The sequence below is a fragment of the Neopsephotus bourkii genome, unplaced genomic scaffold (assembly GCF_033783945.1).
Source record: "Neopsephotus bourkii isolate Nb327-2 ecotype Australia unplaced genomic scaffold, CSIRO-AGI_Nbou_v1 NB_53, whole genome shotgun sequence".
Lineage (NCBI taxonomy): Eukaryota > Metazoa > Chordata > Aves > Psittaciformes > Psittacidae > Neopsephotus > Neopsephotus bourkii.
In genome coordinates, this window is record NW_026900570.1 from 4241807 (window position 1) to 4256807 (window position 15001).

A 15001-nucleotide genomic window follows, 5' to 3' on the forward strand; every position below is an offset into this window, starting at 1 on the left:
TGCCCAGTGTAATCTTAACAGAAAAATATAATAATCAAATATACAAAGTGTACTCTCATTTAAAAAGCAAAACCATAGGAACTGTACAGTTTTCAAAAGCGAATTATCTCGACTGCTTCTTAAGAGAATTTTCTAAAGAAAGAATAAAATATGCAGAATAAAAATTAGGAGAGCTATTGTTCTGTAACAAAGCTAATCAAATACTTGTTTTCCATTCCAATAAACAGGTTTTTAATTAATAACTATTCTGGAAATTATGAAGTGGGCTGGGTTTTATTAATGTTCCACTTGACTAATAAAGCATGAACTCCTTACAGGTACTGTAGCTGTCATTCCCCTGGGGATGGATGGAGATTGGTTCTGCATGCATGCTAGAGACAGGAACAAGTTTTAGACATTGGTGTAGATTTAAAAAATATTTTAAAGTGTTTTAAATGTTTAGTGGCATCTATAAAAATAATCTTGCCTGCTTTGCTACTATACTGATATTTGGACCTGGGATTTTCTGCTGAAATTCATTGTTGGCCCTCACGATTGCCAAGGACTTCCACTGGATGTTACCTGGGCTGCACTGGGTCCCACAGATGGTGGTCAAGAGCAACGGTTAGAGCCTGCACCTGAAACACGTGAAGCCAAGAGCAAACCCCACACTATTTTCTCTGTGGCTAAGACTGAACCTCAAGGATCTGGGCTTTACATAACACTATCAATGCTGATAACAACGACTTCTCTATCCCCCATATATGCACACACTGTGACTATGTAAATGTGGAGTCTGTTCAGGTAATGGCCTTGCTCAGGGCTAGCAGCCATGCTCACTGCCATGCCTGTGGGGAAAACAAGGTTTTCTCCCTCTGCTGAGAGGCTTTGACCAATGAGGAAGAAAACTGAGCACTGGAGTTAAATCACCCTCCTGCAGCTCCCCTCCCTTAAATGGCATTTAAAGATTTAACCACAAAAACAGCACCTGTAGATTCAATTTGTCTTTATCAAGGTCACGAGGATGGTCAATATTAAACAATTACTGCTTATGGCTATATGTCAAGCACCAGCCCAAGGTTCAATCACAATGAGTTTACTAAAGATAAAGCAGAATATTGAACAGAGGACGGTGGGTCTCATTTGTCCCTGGGCTCTCAGGTGATCCTGGCTTCCAAGAAGGAGCTCAACACAACCTGCTGGTGGACTCGGGGCAGCTCCCATGGCCAGTTCAAGTGGCTAGGGGTGGCTTGAACAAAATCCTTCACCAAATCACAAGGATTAAGTTAACTGCAGTGAAAAGGGTAAAGAAATATCTGCCCTGCATGAGAAATCCACCTCTGTGGCTTCATCCACGGCTTTGGCATCTTCCTGGGAAATGGACTGTCAACACCCCCCCCCCCCCCAATCGCCCCAGTGCAACTGAAACCTGTATTTCAGAAACAGACCCTGCAGCAGATTATCACCCCCAGAAGCAGAGCATTTATCAAGAGGTGTGAACAATATGCTATGCACAGAGGAAATGCTCTGTGTGATAGTTTACGGTTAACAGAATAAGCCTGGCACCTCTTTGTGGAAGAACTGTACAAAACATGGCTGAAATAGCAGGATTGTCAATGACATTCAGTGGGAGATACTCTAACCCTCTGAGTAAGACTGCATCTTTCTGTTATGTAAACTAGTCTACAAGTATGAATAAAACAATACATCCCTGCCCCATTAGCCTTGGGGGAGATTAATGCCCTCTAATCTATGCTAAATAAACTCCGAAGCATGAAGAGCAATATTCAAGTCTTACACACAGCTGCTTGTGAATTAATAGGGATCACCCTGAAATTGCCATTATGAAATGCAAATATTTGCAAAAGAACAATTAAAAAATATTCCTGAAGTGCAAACGAAAGGCTCGTCAGCCATGCTTGTGGTATGTGCAGGGACAGTCAGAAGGCAAACGCTAATGAATCCCAGGGCAGAAATCTGTGCTAAAAACCCATTAGCCCATTGGCAGTAGGTAATGGCATGGCATCTTGCACTGGGAAATAATTTTACCCCATAATCGGGGAGCTTGGCTTAGGACGCCCTAATTTTGATTCTTTGGACAGTTTGTTTGGATATAACAACCTGTATTGTCAGAAAGCTGCAGTACGTGGCTCACAGTAAATCTACTTCAAACACTTGCTGATACTGCTCAGACAGATCTCATCTGCCCTGATCTGCAATTTTGTGTTAGCTAAAGTAATAAAAGAATCCTGTTAAACCTAAATTATCAAATGAAAAAGGCAATTTTCTCATTTATACTCCATTAGTTTTTTTAGTTATTGCTAGGAAAGCTCTAAAATGCTTAGGCCATAAAATAAACATGTGGCTTAATGTACAGTATGTGTACTTAAGAGGATGATGGCATCTGCAGTAACTGCTCTGTACTGTTATTGTAATGGAATGCACAAATTAAGCAACAGCACATCCCAAGTAAGGCATAAAAAAATGCATGGCAAAAAGTAACAAGCCTCCTGCTTTTTTTTTTTTTATTTTTTAATAACTCTTTAATTGCTATAAAGAAAAGAATCACCAATATCCACACCTACAACACAGAATGGTTGGTTTCGATAGATGCCTGTTACATCGTGCCAGCAAAACTCTGTGATATTATTTGTAACATTTCACTGATCAGAAGTTTATAAAAGCTCCCCCTTCCCAAATCAAATTCCATGACACATTTTCAGTGCTAAAGTCAAACGATTAGCCTAATATGGTTTCAAGCACACAACACTCTTAAGATTTTAGAGAAAAACCAGCCCAGATTCTTAAATCACAGAGATGTAGGATAACATGAAAAAGCATCCAAGTATTCACTTTCAAAATGAAATTAAGAGCCTAGATCGCTTAAGTACCTCTGCTAATTTTACTCTCAGGCTCTTCACTTAAACATATCAGAGTACTTTCTATCAATAATGTAAATTACTTCAGAAGAGTACCAAAACTAAACCTGTGAATTCACATAAGCAAGATTGCATAACCAAACCATTTACAGGCATATTTTAGCATTACTCTGCAACAGTAGGCATTAGGATTTTGAGAACACAAGAATGTCTGAAATTCCACCTGTGTGCTTCTTTATCACTTAATGGTTAATTAAAACAGGTATAATTGAGAAAAAGGACTGAGCAGAGCCTCTGCAGAAAGGTGCAACGAATGTCTGGATCAGACAAACTCAATGAGAATCATAAAACGCAGATTGAAGATTTCTCCTTCAGCCAGGGTTTTAGAGAAACATATTTTCCTGGCTGAAAAGGATGGCACAGCACAGTTTTACAGAGGAATATGCAAAAATATAAAGAGGAGACCCATTTTCTTCCTCACTAATCCCATAAAATCAGCCATCTGTTTTCTTAACAGCTCCAGACATTTACCTGACTGCTGACAGGGCCTTTCCCCATCACCTGAGGTGAGTCTACACTCTGTTTTTCTGTGCTGTCAGTGGTAGGTATATGGCTAGAGTTGTGCTCATTATTACCTGGTTTCCCATTCGGGTGACCAACTTGCTCTCCCCAGTTGCAACAACTGTGCAACCTATTTACTTACAGTTCAGATTTTCTTCCATTCGTGGCACAAAGCTGAAAAGTAAACAACAGTTAAGAAACATTTGCTTGCCAAAACGCACCATGTGAAGGTGCAAGCTCTCTTTGCCAGAGCCTGGACCTCTGTTTATTCACACCCTCAGCACTGTTTCATGCTCTAGCTTGGCATTGTACAGGAACAACCGTGACTCTCTTCAGGCTCCCCTCCCTCCTCTTATTCAGCCTTTGAGAAGTTACAAAATATAACAGAACACTGTTTTCTGAGACTATATTGACTGCACTAATTACCCACAATACTGTATATTTGCCATTAAGAACATGAATGTGTGCTTTCAAAGTGTGACATTGAGGGCTTTGAGTATATGAAAGGAATCAGATGGATTGTTCTGTCACTTAATCCGAGGCTTCAATGTACTTTTAAAAACTTGTTTAAAACCCCCAAAACCAGAATACACATTTTAACTGTTGAACTTTTATCAGCTAAAGGGGTTTGTAAGGACCCTATCACTATGTGGTTACAACAGAAGATACACAGTTAAGCTCAGGTCACGGTTTCCAAGAACATTCACAGGGACTGAGGATGAAGAGAATGAGGGACAGATCCTGCGGGAACCTTCGTGAGACAGAGCTGTTCACTGGGGAAGTGCCTTGAGTATTGCATTCACTTCCTCTGCAACCGCTGTCAAAGCAAATTCAAACTGCTCCTGCGGAGAGAACAAATGTATACTTTGAATAATAAAGCAAAACACTTTCCAAAAGCCTGGCGCACCATTCTGCAGCTGAGCATCCTCAAGACATTGTTAAAAATATGAATATGCAGGATGAACTGCACACTGCACTGGAAAGGAACAAAATGTTCTGGGATTATTTATGCCATATAACATGTTTAACAGCATCTTGAAGCTGGAGTCATTTTAATGGAGAAAAATGTTGGTAACAGAAACAGCTATTGGGACACGATAATGTATTGCAATTGTGTGGTCAGAAGGGCTTGGGAGTAGTTGATCACTAGCCATTTCCTTCTGACACAGAGATGGAAACTCGTTACCATAATTGAGATATGAAATAGGTGAGATGCTGCAAAGCAGAGCTTTTGGCTTCTCTCAGGACTGTTTCCAGTTGAAATCAGTTAGAATAAATATCTTCTCACCTTATATCTATTATATAGAACAATACCTGCTTTTCTGTTTACCTGTTATTGTTCTTTTTCAGCCTCCCATTTTAATGGCTTTTCTGCACCCACAAATTAACTAAGGATGTTAAGACCACTCCTATTAAAAAAAAAATAATACTTGAGAAGGCTTTTCTCTGCTATTAATTTACTGTAAGCACAAACCCAAAATTACTAACAGGCTGCTGTTACTAACAGGACTGTTCAGCCTTGAGAAGAGAAGGCTGCGTGGAGACCTCATAGCAGCCTTCCAGTATCTGAAGGGGGCATATAGGGATGCTGGGGATGGACTCTTCATTAGGGACTGTAGTGATAGGACAAGGGGTAATGGGTTAAAACTTAAACAGGGGAAGTTTAGATTGGATATAAGGAGGAAATTCTTTCCTGTTAGGGTGGTGAGGCACTGGAATAGGTTGCCCAAGGAGGTTGTGAATGCTCCATCTCTGGCAGTGTTCAAGGCCAGGTTGGACGAGGCCTTGGGTAATATGGTTTAGAGCGAGGTGTCCCTGCCCACGGCAGGGGGGTTGGAACTTGATGATCTTAAGGTCCTTTCCAACCCTAACTATTCTATGATTCTATGATTCTGCACTGGGTTGGCAGAGCCATGAAGGACAGCCATGAATGGCCACCTCTTCTAAGTGCAATACTAACACATTCCTGAACTGTGTAGTCTTACAGAAGGACAGAGGAATTTTACTTCCTCAAGGTTAGCAGAAGTTACATTTTCCATGGAAGTAGTTTTCTTCCAAATTTAGCTTACTGAAGTATCTGACAGGATGATTTGCAACTTTTCAGATGAAGGAAGAAATGTGGGCAGTTTACTCAGAATACAAGCAAATCAAGGACACCTGACAAGGACTGTGGAGAAGTTTCTGGATTTTCTAGAAGTAATCCAGTGGTTTAAGCCAGCCAGGGTGAAGAGCAGCTGAAGAACCGACTTTGAGAATGGAGGTCTGAGATGCATGCTGGAAAGCATCCAGACATCACTGCTGGGGTATTATCTTGGTCTCAATTATAAAACTGGAGGTCTGGTGGGTACCTCTAGCCCTTCAGTTTGCGCTGCCAGAGGCTGGAGATATCTGTGCACGATGGCTCCAGATACGTACACAACAGTGGTGGATGTCTGCAGAACACAAGCAGCCCCCAAAGACAATTACTGGACTAATAGCATTCGTTTTCCAGAGTGTTTCACTGCACTGTAGAAATCTGCAGGAAGGATGAAAGAACAAACTACAGATGTGTAGCTCCTAATTTAGAAAGGCAGCTGACTTTTATTTCTTAAAATTCAGTGCCAGACTTCTCTGCCTTCTCTTACCCTGCTGCAGTCGTCTCCCATGTGGAGAGAAGCAATGACGGGCACAGTTCCTGAGCAGAAAAAGAACAAAGCTCAGAATAATTTCTCAGAGACACTGACATTCAAGAATCTTGCTGTCTGCTTGGTGCTGTCAAAGTGGCATCCTTGTACGTTTGCTGGACTGCAGCCAACAGTTTTCCATCAGATGTCAATTCACCCTTAAGAGTAGGACTCATCCTCATTAGGCACAGAAAACGGTGTATATGCCTGCCTATGGCTCTCCACACTCCCCAAGGCCTCTGCAATTACAGAAAAGACTGGAGAAGCTGGTGGGCACCCAGGAGCATTAGTTGTATTTTAACAGAGTGTGCTGAGTATGTGAGAGGAGCTGGAGGGCAGCAAAGGCAGAGGGCATTCATCTGGACATGCCACACCATAACCAAACTGGGCGCTTGTACCAGCTCATAAAGCTTCAGGAAATTTAAGCTGGTGCATGAGAAGTACTTGCTGCTGGAAGAAAGAGCTTTGTCAGGAAGAACTGGCAGTGGCTGGGGCCCATTGGTGCAGCCCTGTGAGATGGGAGACCTGTGGAGCAGCTTGGGCAGGGTGGGAGATGCTTGTGCTGGTGCTGGCCAGGAGTGGGGTAAAGCAGCTGCCCCTGGGATGCTGGAGCTCAGATGTGAGTGGGACAGCTGGTCCTTGTCACTGCCAGTCCTTGGAGCATGGGGAGCACAAGAACAGAAGAGGCTGATCTGAGTGTGGTGGAGTTGACACGGTGATGCAGCCAAGTTTCAGAGTTGTGCAGATGCCTCTTCCAAGATGTGGGCGTCAGTTCAGAAGAAAAGAAGCTGCCCATGGTAATGAGGCTACCTAATATGCTCTTCATCTGAGTATTCTACGGTCAGGAAAAGCTTGTAAGATCAGGGACTGCAGTGCTTTAATGTTAGTCACACTGCTGAAAATAACATGTTACTATAAGGTTATCCACTGGGCAAATCTGCCCTTTAACCTTGTTCCGAGATGTGTTCACCTTATTGCGAAGATCTGTCAGGCAGGAGACCATCTGATCTGCAAGTAGCTCTACCCCTCACAGAAGGGTTACCCCTCATGTGAGCACAGGGCATCATTGCATCACCTGAAGAAAAAGTGTCTGTCTCATATGAGGACTGCAGACTGAACAACATGAAACCTAAAGCTCAGTATGGATATTGGAGACAAGTTCAGTAGAGACCAGCAGCTATCATCAGGTCTAAGCTTAAATTAGGCAAAACAACTTATAAAGCATAACCTTTACAACCAGAGCTCAAAACTGACTGTGAGACATTACAGTGTAGTCTTTCTGGAATGGTGCAGCTGAGCTCTTCACCCTCCTTCCTTTTGCATAATATGCACAGGTGACACGCAGATAGTGCAGCTTCCCTTGATGTAAATCACCAGCCTCCAAAGGAAAGCCTTTACACACCTTTTGCACCTTCTCATGCAGCAACCAGAGAGAGCAAATTAATTTCAGCAACTTTTAAAGAAGCTCAGTTTGCTGTTTTGTAGAGCTGTGCTATTATTCACATATGCTATTTGTGTAGACAAGATTTACTGGAGATGAATTTTAACATCTAGTTTTGCCTAGAAAACAGAGTCAGACAGGCATATTGTGTGGCATCAGTTCTATATATGCATTGCCTATAGGCATCACCTATAATGCAGAGATGACAAAGATATATTTAGTAAAAAATAATAGGTTATTTCATTACGTCTACAAATAAAAATTCCCAAGAAAACAAACTGAGTAGATATAGCATATATGATACAATAAAGAACCTTAGCTAAATATTACAGATATGCCAGAGGAAAGATATAGGGGAGAGGAAAAAAGGAAATATACATTCTTGCTATCACAGAGAATACACCTCTTCCTTCATTACTTTTTCCTCTCACATGTGGCATATCAATTCTATTTTATGATTCCCCTGCAAAAAAATATAACAAATCCACAAACCCTCTATTATGCTTCTCAGAGATGCAGAATGCCGTTATGATAATTTAATTACCATTTATTATATACAGTGCTTTTGAATTAAAGATCCTTTCCAGAAGACAAAATGTTGCAAACAAATCTTTCACATGCTCATTGAAAATGTGGAGCGCTGCCTGCTGGAAACACAATAACATTGGTGAAGTAAGTTGATGTTTATTTTGCCTAGGGATATTCTGTAATTGGCATTTCTAACCTGACTTTTAATCCATCGTTTTAAATTACTCCAAGAGTCTAATATTCCTCATTTGTATTCAGCTGGGAAAGCACAGGGGTTTGTTTAAATCCATCAGAAAAATTCTCTGGGGATTGTGCATTGCTAGCATGTAACCAGATATTTATAATTTGCAAGACATTAGCTTGAATAAGTGATTTGGGTGTTTTTGAGAAAATGACAATGATGGAAGAAGGAGCAAGAGGGGAGATAAGCAATATCCTTAGAAAATTTTTCATCCTGGGTGAGAACACAGGATACATTTCTTTTCTGGAGTTTTTTCAGATAAATGTTTGGAGGACAAAACCACATCTTCAGTGAAATTTTCATGGGACACGGGTAACTATTTCTGATCTAAGTATGAGAAGTTGTTCGCATAACCTCATTCTTTGGTTATGGAACTTTGTTTTTTCTTTTGTTGAAGGCAACAAGCTGTAATTTCTCTGCTTTGAGAAGGAAACTGAAATTTGAGCTCTATATTTCTACACATCAGATATATATTTTGGATACACTTACACAGTAGTTTAAGACTTGCATCTTCCCTCAGAGTAAACATATGTGACATTGGATACTGTGTGCTATTTGAGTTTTTTTTCCAGCCTGAATAATCGAAGAAGAAAGATTTGTGCAATTTTATGTCTTACTTGCAGATAAGGATTAGTTAGCTTTGACTGGCTCATCTTTATTTTTCATGCACTTACTTAATTGGTAAATAATAATTAACATCCCGCCAACTGTTCTCCAGAACCACATTTCCTAATATTACAGGGAAGCTAAAATGATTAGGCAGGGATTTAAGAACAGTTATGAACCAATGATTCCTGCAACACACATTTATTTCACTGTTGTCCCTCAGCAATTTCAATTCCCTGCATGCTGCAGACCTTCCTATCAGTTCCAGCCTGGCCATGGCAGAGTGCTGCCTGTCTTGTTACTCAGTTTGGGGCTGTAACTCTCATTTGATATTTTACAATGTCATATAAAAATTATTTTGCCTCCATGACATGAACAAGTTTCTTGATTGTCATATTTGCAACTTTTAACTTGCAGCAAATACCCCAAAATATCATTCATAGAATCACAGCTCATTCCATGCATCACTGTAATTGTTGATAACAGAAAGGTTCATTTCTAATTTAAGGGGCCGCAATCACACCATCAGCTATCTTTAAAAGTTTTACATTGTGGAAAAATGTCAAAACTATTATAACTGACAGGAATTATAGAGTGAGATGTTCACTTAACCAAAGGGTACAAATAAAGTTACCATGCTACATCCATAAAGGATATGGCTATAGGCATGATACAAGCTCTTCTGTACAAAGATTCTAAAAATGAGTCAATTTCCTACAAAACTGTATTTCCTTCAATTCAAAACATTTTTTTTCCTCTAGAAAAAAAAGCATCAGTTACATTCTCTTCAGTAAGTTGAAGCTTTACTAAAAATATTACATGCACAGTTAAGCACAGATACTCTAAGAAAACAGTCCATATTTCAGGATGAAAGCAAGAACATTCTTTCAAATGCACATTTTCTTTAGTAGGCTATAGCTTGTCTTGACTGCCCTTCATATATGGTAATCAAGATAGATGTTGGAGATGCTACAAGAAAGAGCAGTAAACACCAAAGAAAGTAGCCTAGATAAATCTTCAGCATAAATAAACCTCGGTTGGTAGGGAGCCAAACAGAGTAATCAGCAAATGACCTGCGTTAAATTAGGTCATACCCTCTCTCTTCTGTCATGAAAACAACTACTGTGAAAGACCTTTAATGTATTTAAAATCCCAGTGGATTTATTGACAGTACCTTTGTCTGGACCATGCCTGGTCTCTGGTCCCTCAAGTGCTCCAGGGTAGCAGCAATATCAATCTCTTTAGCACCTGCAACAAACCACAAATTGGGCTGAGTTCAGAGCACAAGATAATCCATGCTGTGTCTGTCAATCTCTTGCTACCGGGTTCCCTTTGGGCTAACAGTCCAATTGAAAATTATTACATCCATCTCTCAGCAGACTTGGCAGGCAGCTGCAATTCTTGTGTTCATATAGAAAAATTAGAAGTTGGGGCAGCTTTTATTAACATTAATTCATGAAAAGCCAGAAAAAAACATGTTCTGCATCCTGGCTCAATATAAGAGGAATCCACTCTTTCAGAAATTAAGATATGAGAAAAATTTAAGACACCAACATCCATGGATGAGGTTGACCACAGTCCTGAGCTGGCCTCCGAGGCGTGCTGCAAGGATGGACCTGGAGATCCTCTGAGTGGAGCTGACAGGCTTTAGTGCCACATAGACTTCCCAATGCCTGCAAACACATATGTCCCTGCTCCAGTGAGGGACATTCTTTAGTTGAAAATACTCTAGCCTCAGGACAAAAAGGGAAAAGACTCATGACAAGATCTAATAACTTTAATGGCTAGCTGGGCTTCTGAGCTTACCTTTGAAAGAGTTAATTCCTCCATTTCTGTGATGCAAATTGCAGGCATTTACTTGCGAACTGGTGCTTATTTTTTTATCATCATTAGCAGAATGACATGTCTAATAATATGAACAACACCTGATTACAAAATCCTGATTTAGCAAAACACCAAAGCATATGCTTGCACTGGAATGTAAGAATAGTCGTAGTGGGACAGTATGCTTAACGGGAAGCTTGTTTTGAATACTTTTGCCAATATAAGTCCCTTAAACATCAGTTTTTACTGATTAGTGTCGCCCAGCCCATGAGCTGTGATGAGCCCACATCACCCACAAGCACCTGTGATGTGTCCTCAGCCATAGGTAATTAAAAGGAAAAGGAAAGCAAAATATGATTTTGCCCTAATAACTGTCTTATTGAGAGGCCAGAGGCTTCGAAGCAAGGTGAACAGATGCAGAGATTGGATTACTAGCCCTGTTTCCATTTTAAATACCCCTGATAATATGGTGATGGGAACTACCTAAGTACCTAGAGATGCTGATGAACAAAACTAAGTGCTGCAAAGACGGTCAGCTGTTTTGGAAGAAAAAAGACTTGGAACAAAAAAACTCACAGGAAAAAGGATGAAATCAGCGGCATAGGATAAAGCCAGCATTACTTGTTTTCTCTCTACATAAACAAACCTTTCTTCCTCCTCAGCATCCACCACTACATGTTCTGCATCTATTCCCTTACTGTGCTTAAAACAAACGAGTTTAAATATTTATTGCTAGTTCACTCTTAAACCTCATTTTGTGATGAGGGTTTTTTTTTTTTTCTACTCAAACTTATGCTAGATTACTGTTATATTATGTAAATTCAGCTGCCTTCCACTGATGTGTATGATAGTGTGCAGACAGTTCTCTGGTGACAGAGGCGGACAAAAGAAGAGATTTTCAAGGCACAGAGTGAAGTCTGAACTCAACCTGCCTTCACAGGTGAGAGGAGTTCAGTGTTTAACTGCAGTGTGAGTTTTAAGCTCTCCTTTGAATTATTTTTGTTGAAATCTGACAGAAATTAAACATCTTTGCTAGACTGAATCTTTCTCTTTAATCTGCGAGTACAACAGTATGCACAACATTCTACAGTAACCAGAAACACTTATATTTATGTTTTTTGTGCCATTTCAGGTGACAAAAAATACAGCATATGCTACATGACATTAGGAGAGAGGGATACGAGGTCTGAGATCGTCTTAGGAACCTGAACGTACACAAGTCCATGGGACCTGATGAAATCCATCCGCGGTCCTGAAGGAGCTGGCAAATTAAGTTGCTGAGCCAGTCTCCATCATATTTGAAAAATCATGGCAGTCAGGTGAAGTTCCCGACGACTGGAAAAAGGGAAATATAACCCCCATTTTCAAGAAGGGGAGAATGGATGACCCAGGGAATTACAGACCAGTCAGTCTCACCTCTGTGCCTGGCAAAGTCTTGGAGCAGATTCTCGTGGAAGGCATGCTAAGGCACATGAAAATCAACAAGATGCTTGGTGACAGCCAGCATGGCTTCACTAAGGGGAAATCCTGCCTGACCAATTTGGTGGCCTTCTATGATGGGGCTACAGAACTGATGGATAGAGGCAAAGCAGTTGACGTCATCTACCTGGACTTGTGCAAAGTGTTCCACACTGTCCTGCACATCCTTGTCTCTAAATTGGAGAGATATAAACTTGATAGATGGACCACTCGGTGGATAAAGAACTGCCTGGATGGCAACATGCAAAGAGTTGTGGTCAATGGCTCAATGTCCAGCTGAAGACCAGTAACGAGTGGTGTCCCTCAGGTGCTGGGACCAGTCTTATTCAACATCATTGTTGCTGACATGGACAGTGGGATTGAGTGCGCCCTCAGCAAGTTTGCCGATGACACCAAGCTGTGTGGTTCGGTTGATACGCTGGAGGGAAGGAATGCCATCCAGAGGGACCTTGACACGCTTGTGAGGTGGGCTGATGCCAACCTCATGAAGTTTAACCATGACAAGTGCAAGGTTCTACACCTGGGTCAGAGCAATCCCAGGCACAGCTACAGGTTGGGCAGAGAAAAGATTCAGAGCAGCCCTGCGGAGAAGGACTTGGGGGTGTTGCTCAATGAGAAACTTAACACGAGCCGACTTCAGTGTGTACTTGCAGCACAAGAAAGCCAACCGTATCCTGGGCTGCATCAAAAGGAGTGTGACCAGCAGGTCGAAGGAGGTGATCCTGCCCCTCTCCTCTGCTCTTGTGAGACCTCACCTGGAGTATTGTGTGCAGTTCTGGTGTCCTCAAAATAAAAAGGACATGGATCTGTTGGAACAAGTCTAGAGGATGGCCATGAGGATGTTCAGGGAACTGGAGCACCTCCCATATGAAGATAGGCTGAGAAAGTTGGGGCTGTTCATCCTGGAGAAGAGAAGGCTGCGTGGAGACCTCATAGCAGCCTTCCAGTATCTGAAGGGGGCCTACAAGGATGTCAGAGTGGGACTCTTCATTAGGGACTGTAGTGACAGGACAAGGGTTAACAGGTTAAAACTTAAACAGGGGAAGTTCAGGTTAGATATAAGGAGGAAATTCTTTCCTGTTGGGGTGGTAAGGCACTGGAATAGGTTGCCCAGGAAAGTTGTGAATGCTCCATCCCTGGCGGTGTTCAAGGCCAGGTCGGATAGAGCCTTGTGCAACATGGTATAATGCAATGAATCCCTGCCCATGGCAGGGTGGTTAGAAGTAGATGATCTTGAGGTCGTTTCCAACCCTAACTATTCTATGATTCTATATTGCAACTAAGGATATTAGGGCCAAATCACACTTTTACTGAGATGGCTGAAAAATATCCATACACTGTTAAGGTATTTTAAACACTGCTTATCTGGAAATCCCACATACAAGCTAAGTTTGATGCAGTGGTTTAAAATATGGAAGAACTCGATCCACTGATTCCAAGGATATTCCATTATTGGAAGTGCTTTGCTCAGGCTGCTAAACTATGAAGTCCAGCAACATATGGAGATGTTAATTTATTGTTGTAAAACAATCTAGAGGAGGGGTTAAAAATACTAGGCTAGAGAGCACCGAAAACTGGAAAAGAGATCACAAAATATGTCAAAAGGCAATATTTTTTATCTTTTCTCCCCATCAATATGTATCTGTCTGCTTAAGAGTACTACTGTTGTTTCAGAAAATAAAGGAAACGGTAAAAGAGGAAACATTTAAAGAATACAACACTGCCTTTTCACCTTTTGACTGTATTTTACTCTGCAAGGAATACATTTGGTTTGTGCTTGTGACAGGTTCCTTTTTCACAATGGATTTCATTGCTTGTTTTAAATGAATGTACAAATGTAACTTAGTGTGACACTGAGCTAATGTTGTACCAGCAGTATTATGAAAAATGGCTGTGTAATGTATGTCATTTTTTTCTTTTAAGCAGAACATGCATTTGCAGTAACTCAGTATGAGCCAGATACTACTCAGCCTTCCTCCTGCCCTTAACAGCTCAGAGAGCTAGCTGTGGAAATACTTCCAAAAGCACTTCCACACCAATGCAAGGCAGACTTTAGCTTCAGTAATTAACTATTATCTTCCTAAAGGCTTCAAGCATTCACAGTGAGTGCACAACAACCCACATCAGCAACACTAGCTGGATAAACTAAAAGAAAACAAGAGAAGATGCAGGCTGAATGATATTTTGCCCGCAAGGAGAGAAGCAGCTTCTGAAGTTTAGGGTCATATCCTCTGCAACCCTTTCTCTCCCCTCAGGCACCAATGAAAGATGCACACTGGCATTTAACAGCTGGTGTTCCTGATTAGCAGATCTCAAGGGGTTAAAGGGTTTGCCCTTAGATAGGTGCATAAGCTGAGTATCCAGCATGTCATAAAACCATGGGTAAAATGTGAATTGCCTTTTCCTCCTGCAATAAATAAAGGACTAGGCAAATGCTGCTGCAATAGGCTCCTTGAGGTGAACAGCAGAGTGCAATATTTTAAATCATCATAAATTATGTAATCTTAGTTTTATGACTTAATAGTGAAATCTTCCTTCTCTTCTCATTCCCTTAAACATGGCAGGGGACCTATTTTGCTAAGCATGAAACACGAGAAACTCTTTGTGGAGGATAATCCCTTCCACATGGTATCAGCACTGATGTCACTGTGATGGTACAGGAGCAGGACAGACAAAGTTTGTCAAGAGGGGTAATACCTTTTAATATATCAGCTGTGAAGGAAAAATGAAGGTATTAAAAGTGGTTTTCAGGTTAATCAAGCTATGGAACTTGTGCACCTGAAAACGTGCTGGTTTTATT

At 41.1% G+C, this 15001-nt stretch overlaps 1 protein-coding gene across 2 annotated transcripts in view; it reads right to left on the reverse strand.

Moving 5' to 3' along the window:
* Nucleotides 1-2849: 2849 nt before the first annotated feature.
* PTPRN2 (protein tyrosine phosphatase receptor type N2) overlaps nucleotides 2850-15001 on the reverse strand; it is a 652626-nt gene continuing 640474 nt past the window's right edge. For both annotated transcript variants that reach the window (XM_061349404.1, XM_061349393.1), the window contains 2 exons: nucleotides 10073-10146; nucleotides 2850-4261 (listed from right to left, as the gene is read on the reverse strand). In XM_061349404.1, the coding sequence (XP_061205388.1) occupies nucleotides 4190-4261; nucleotides 10073-10146 (146 nt within the window). In that variant the 3' untranslated portion in view covers nucleotides 2850-4189. The remainder of the gene's footprint in view (nucleotides 4262-10072; nucleotides 10147-15001) is intronic.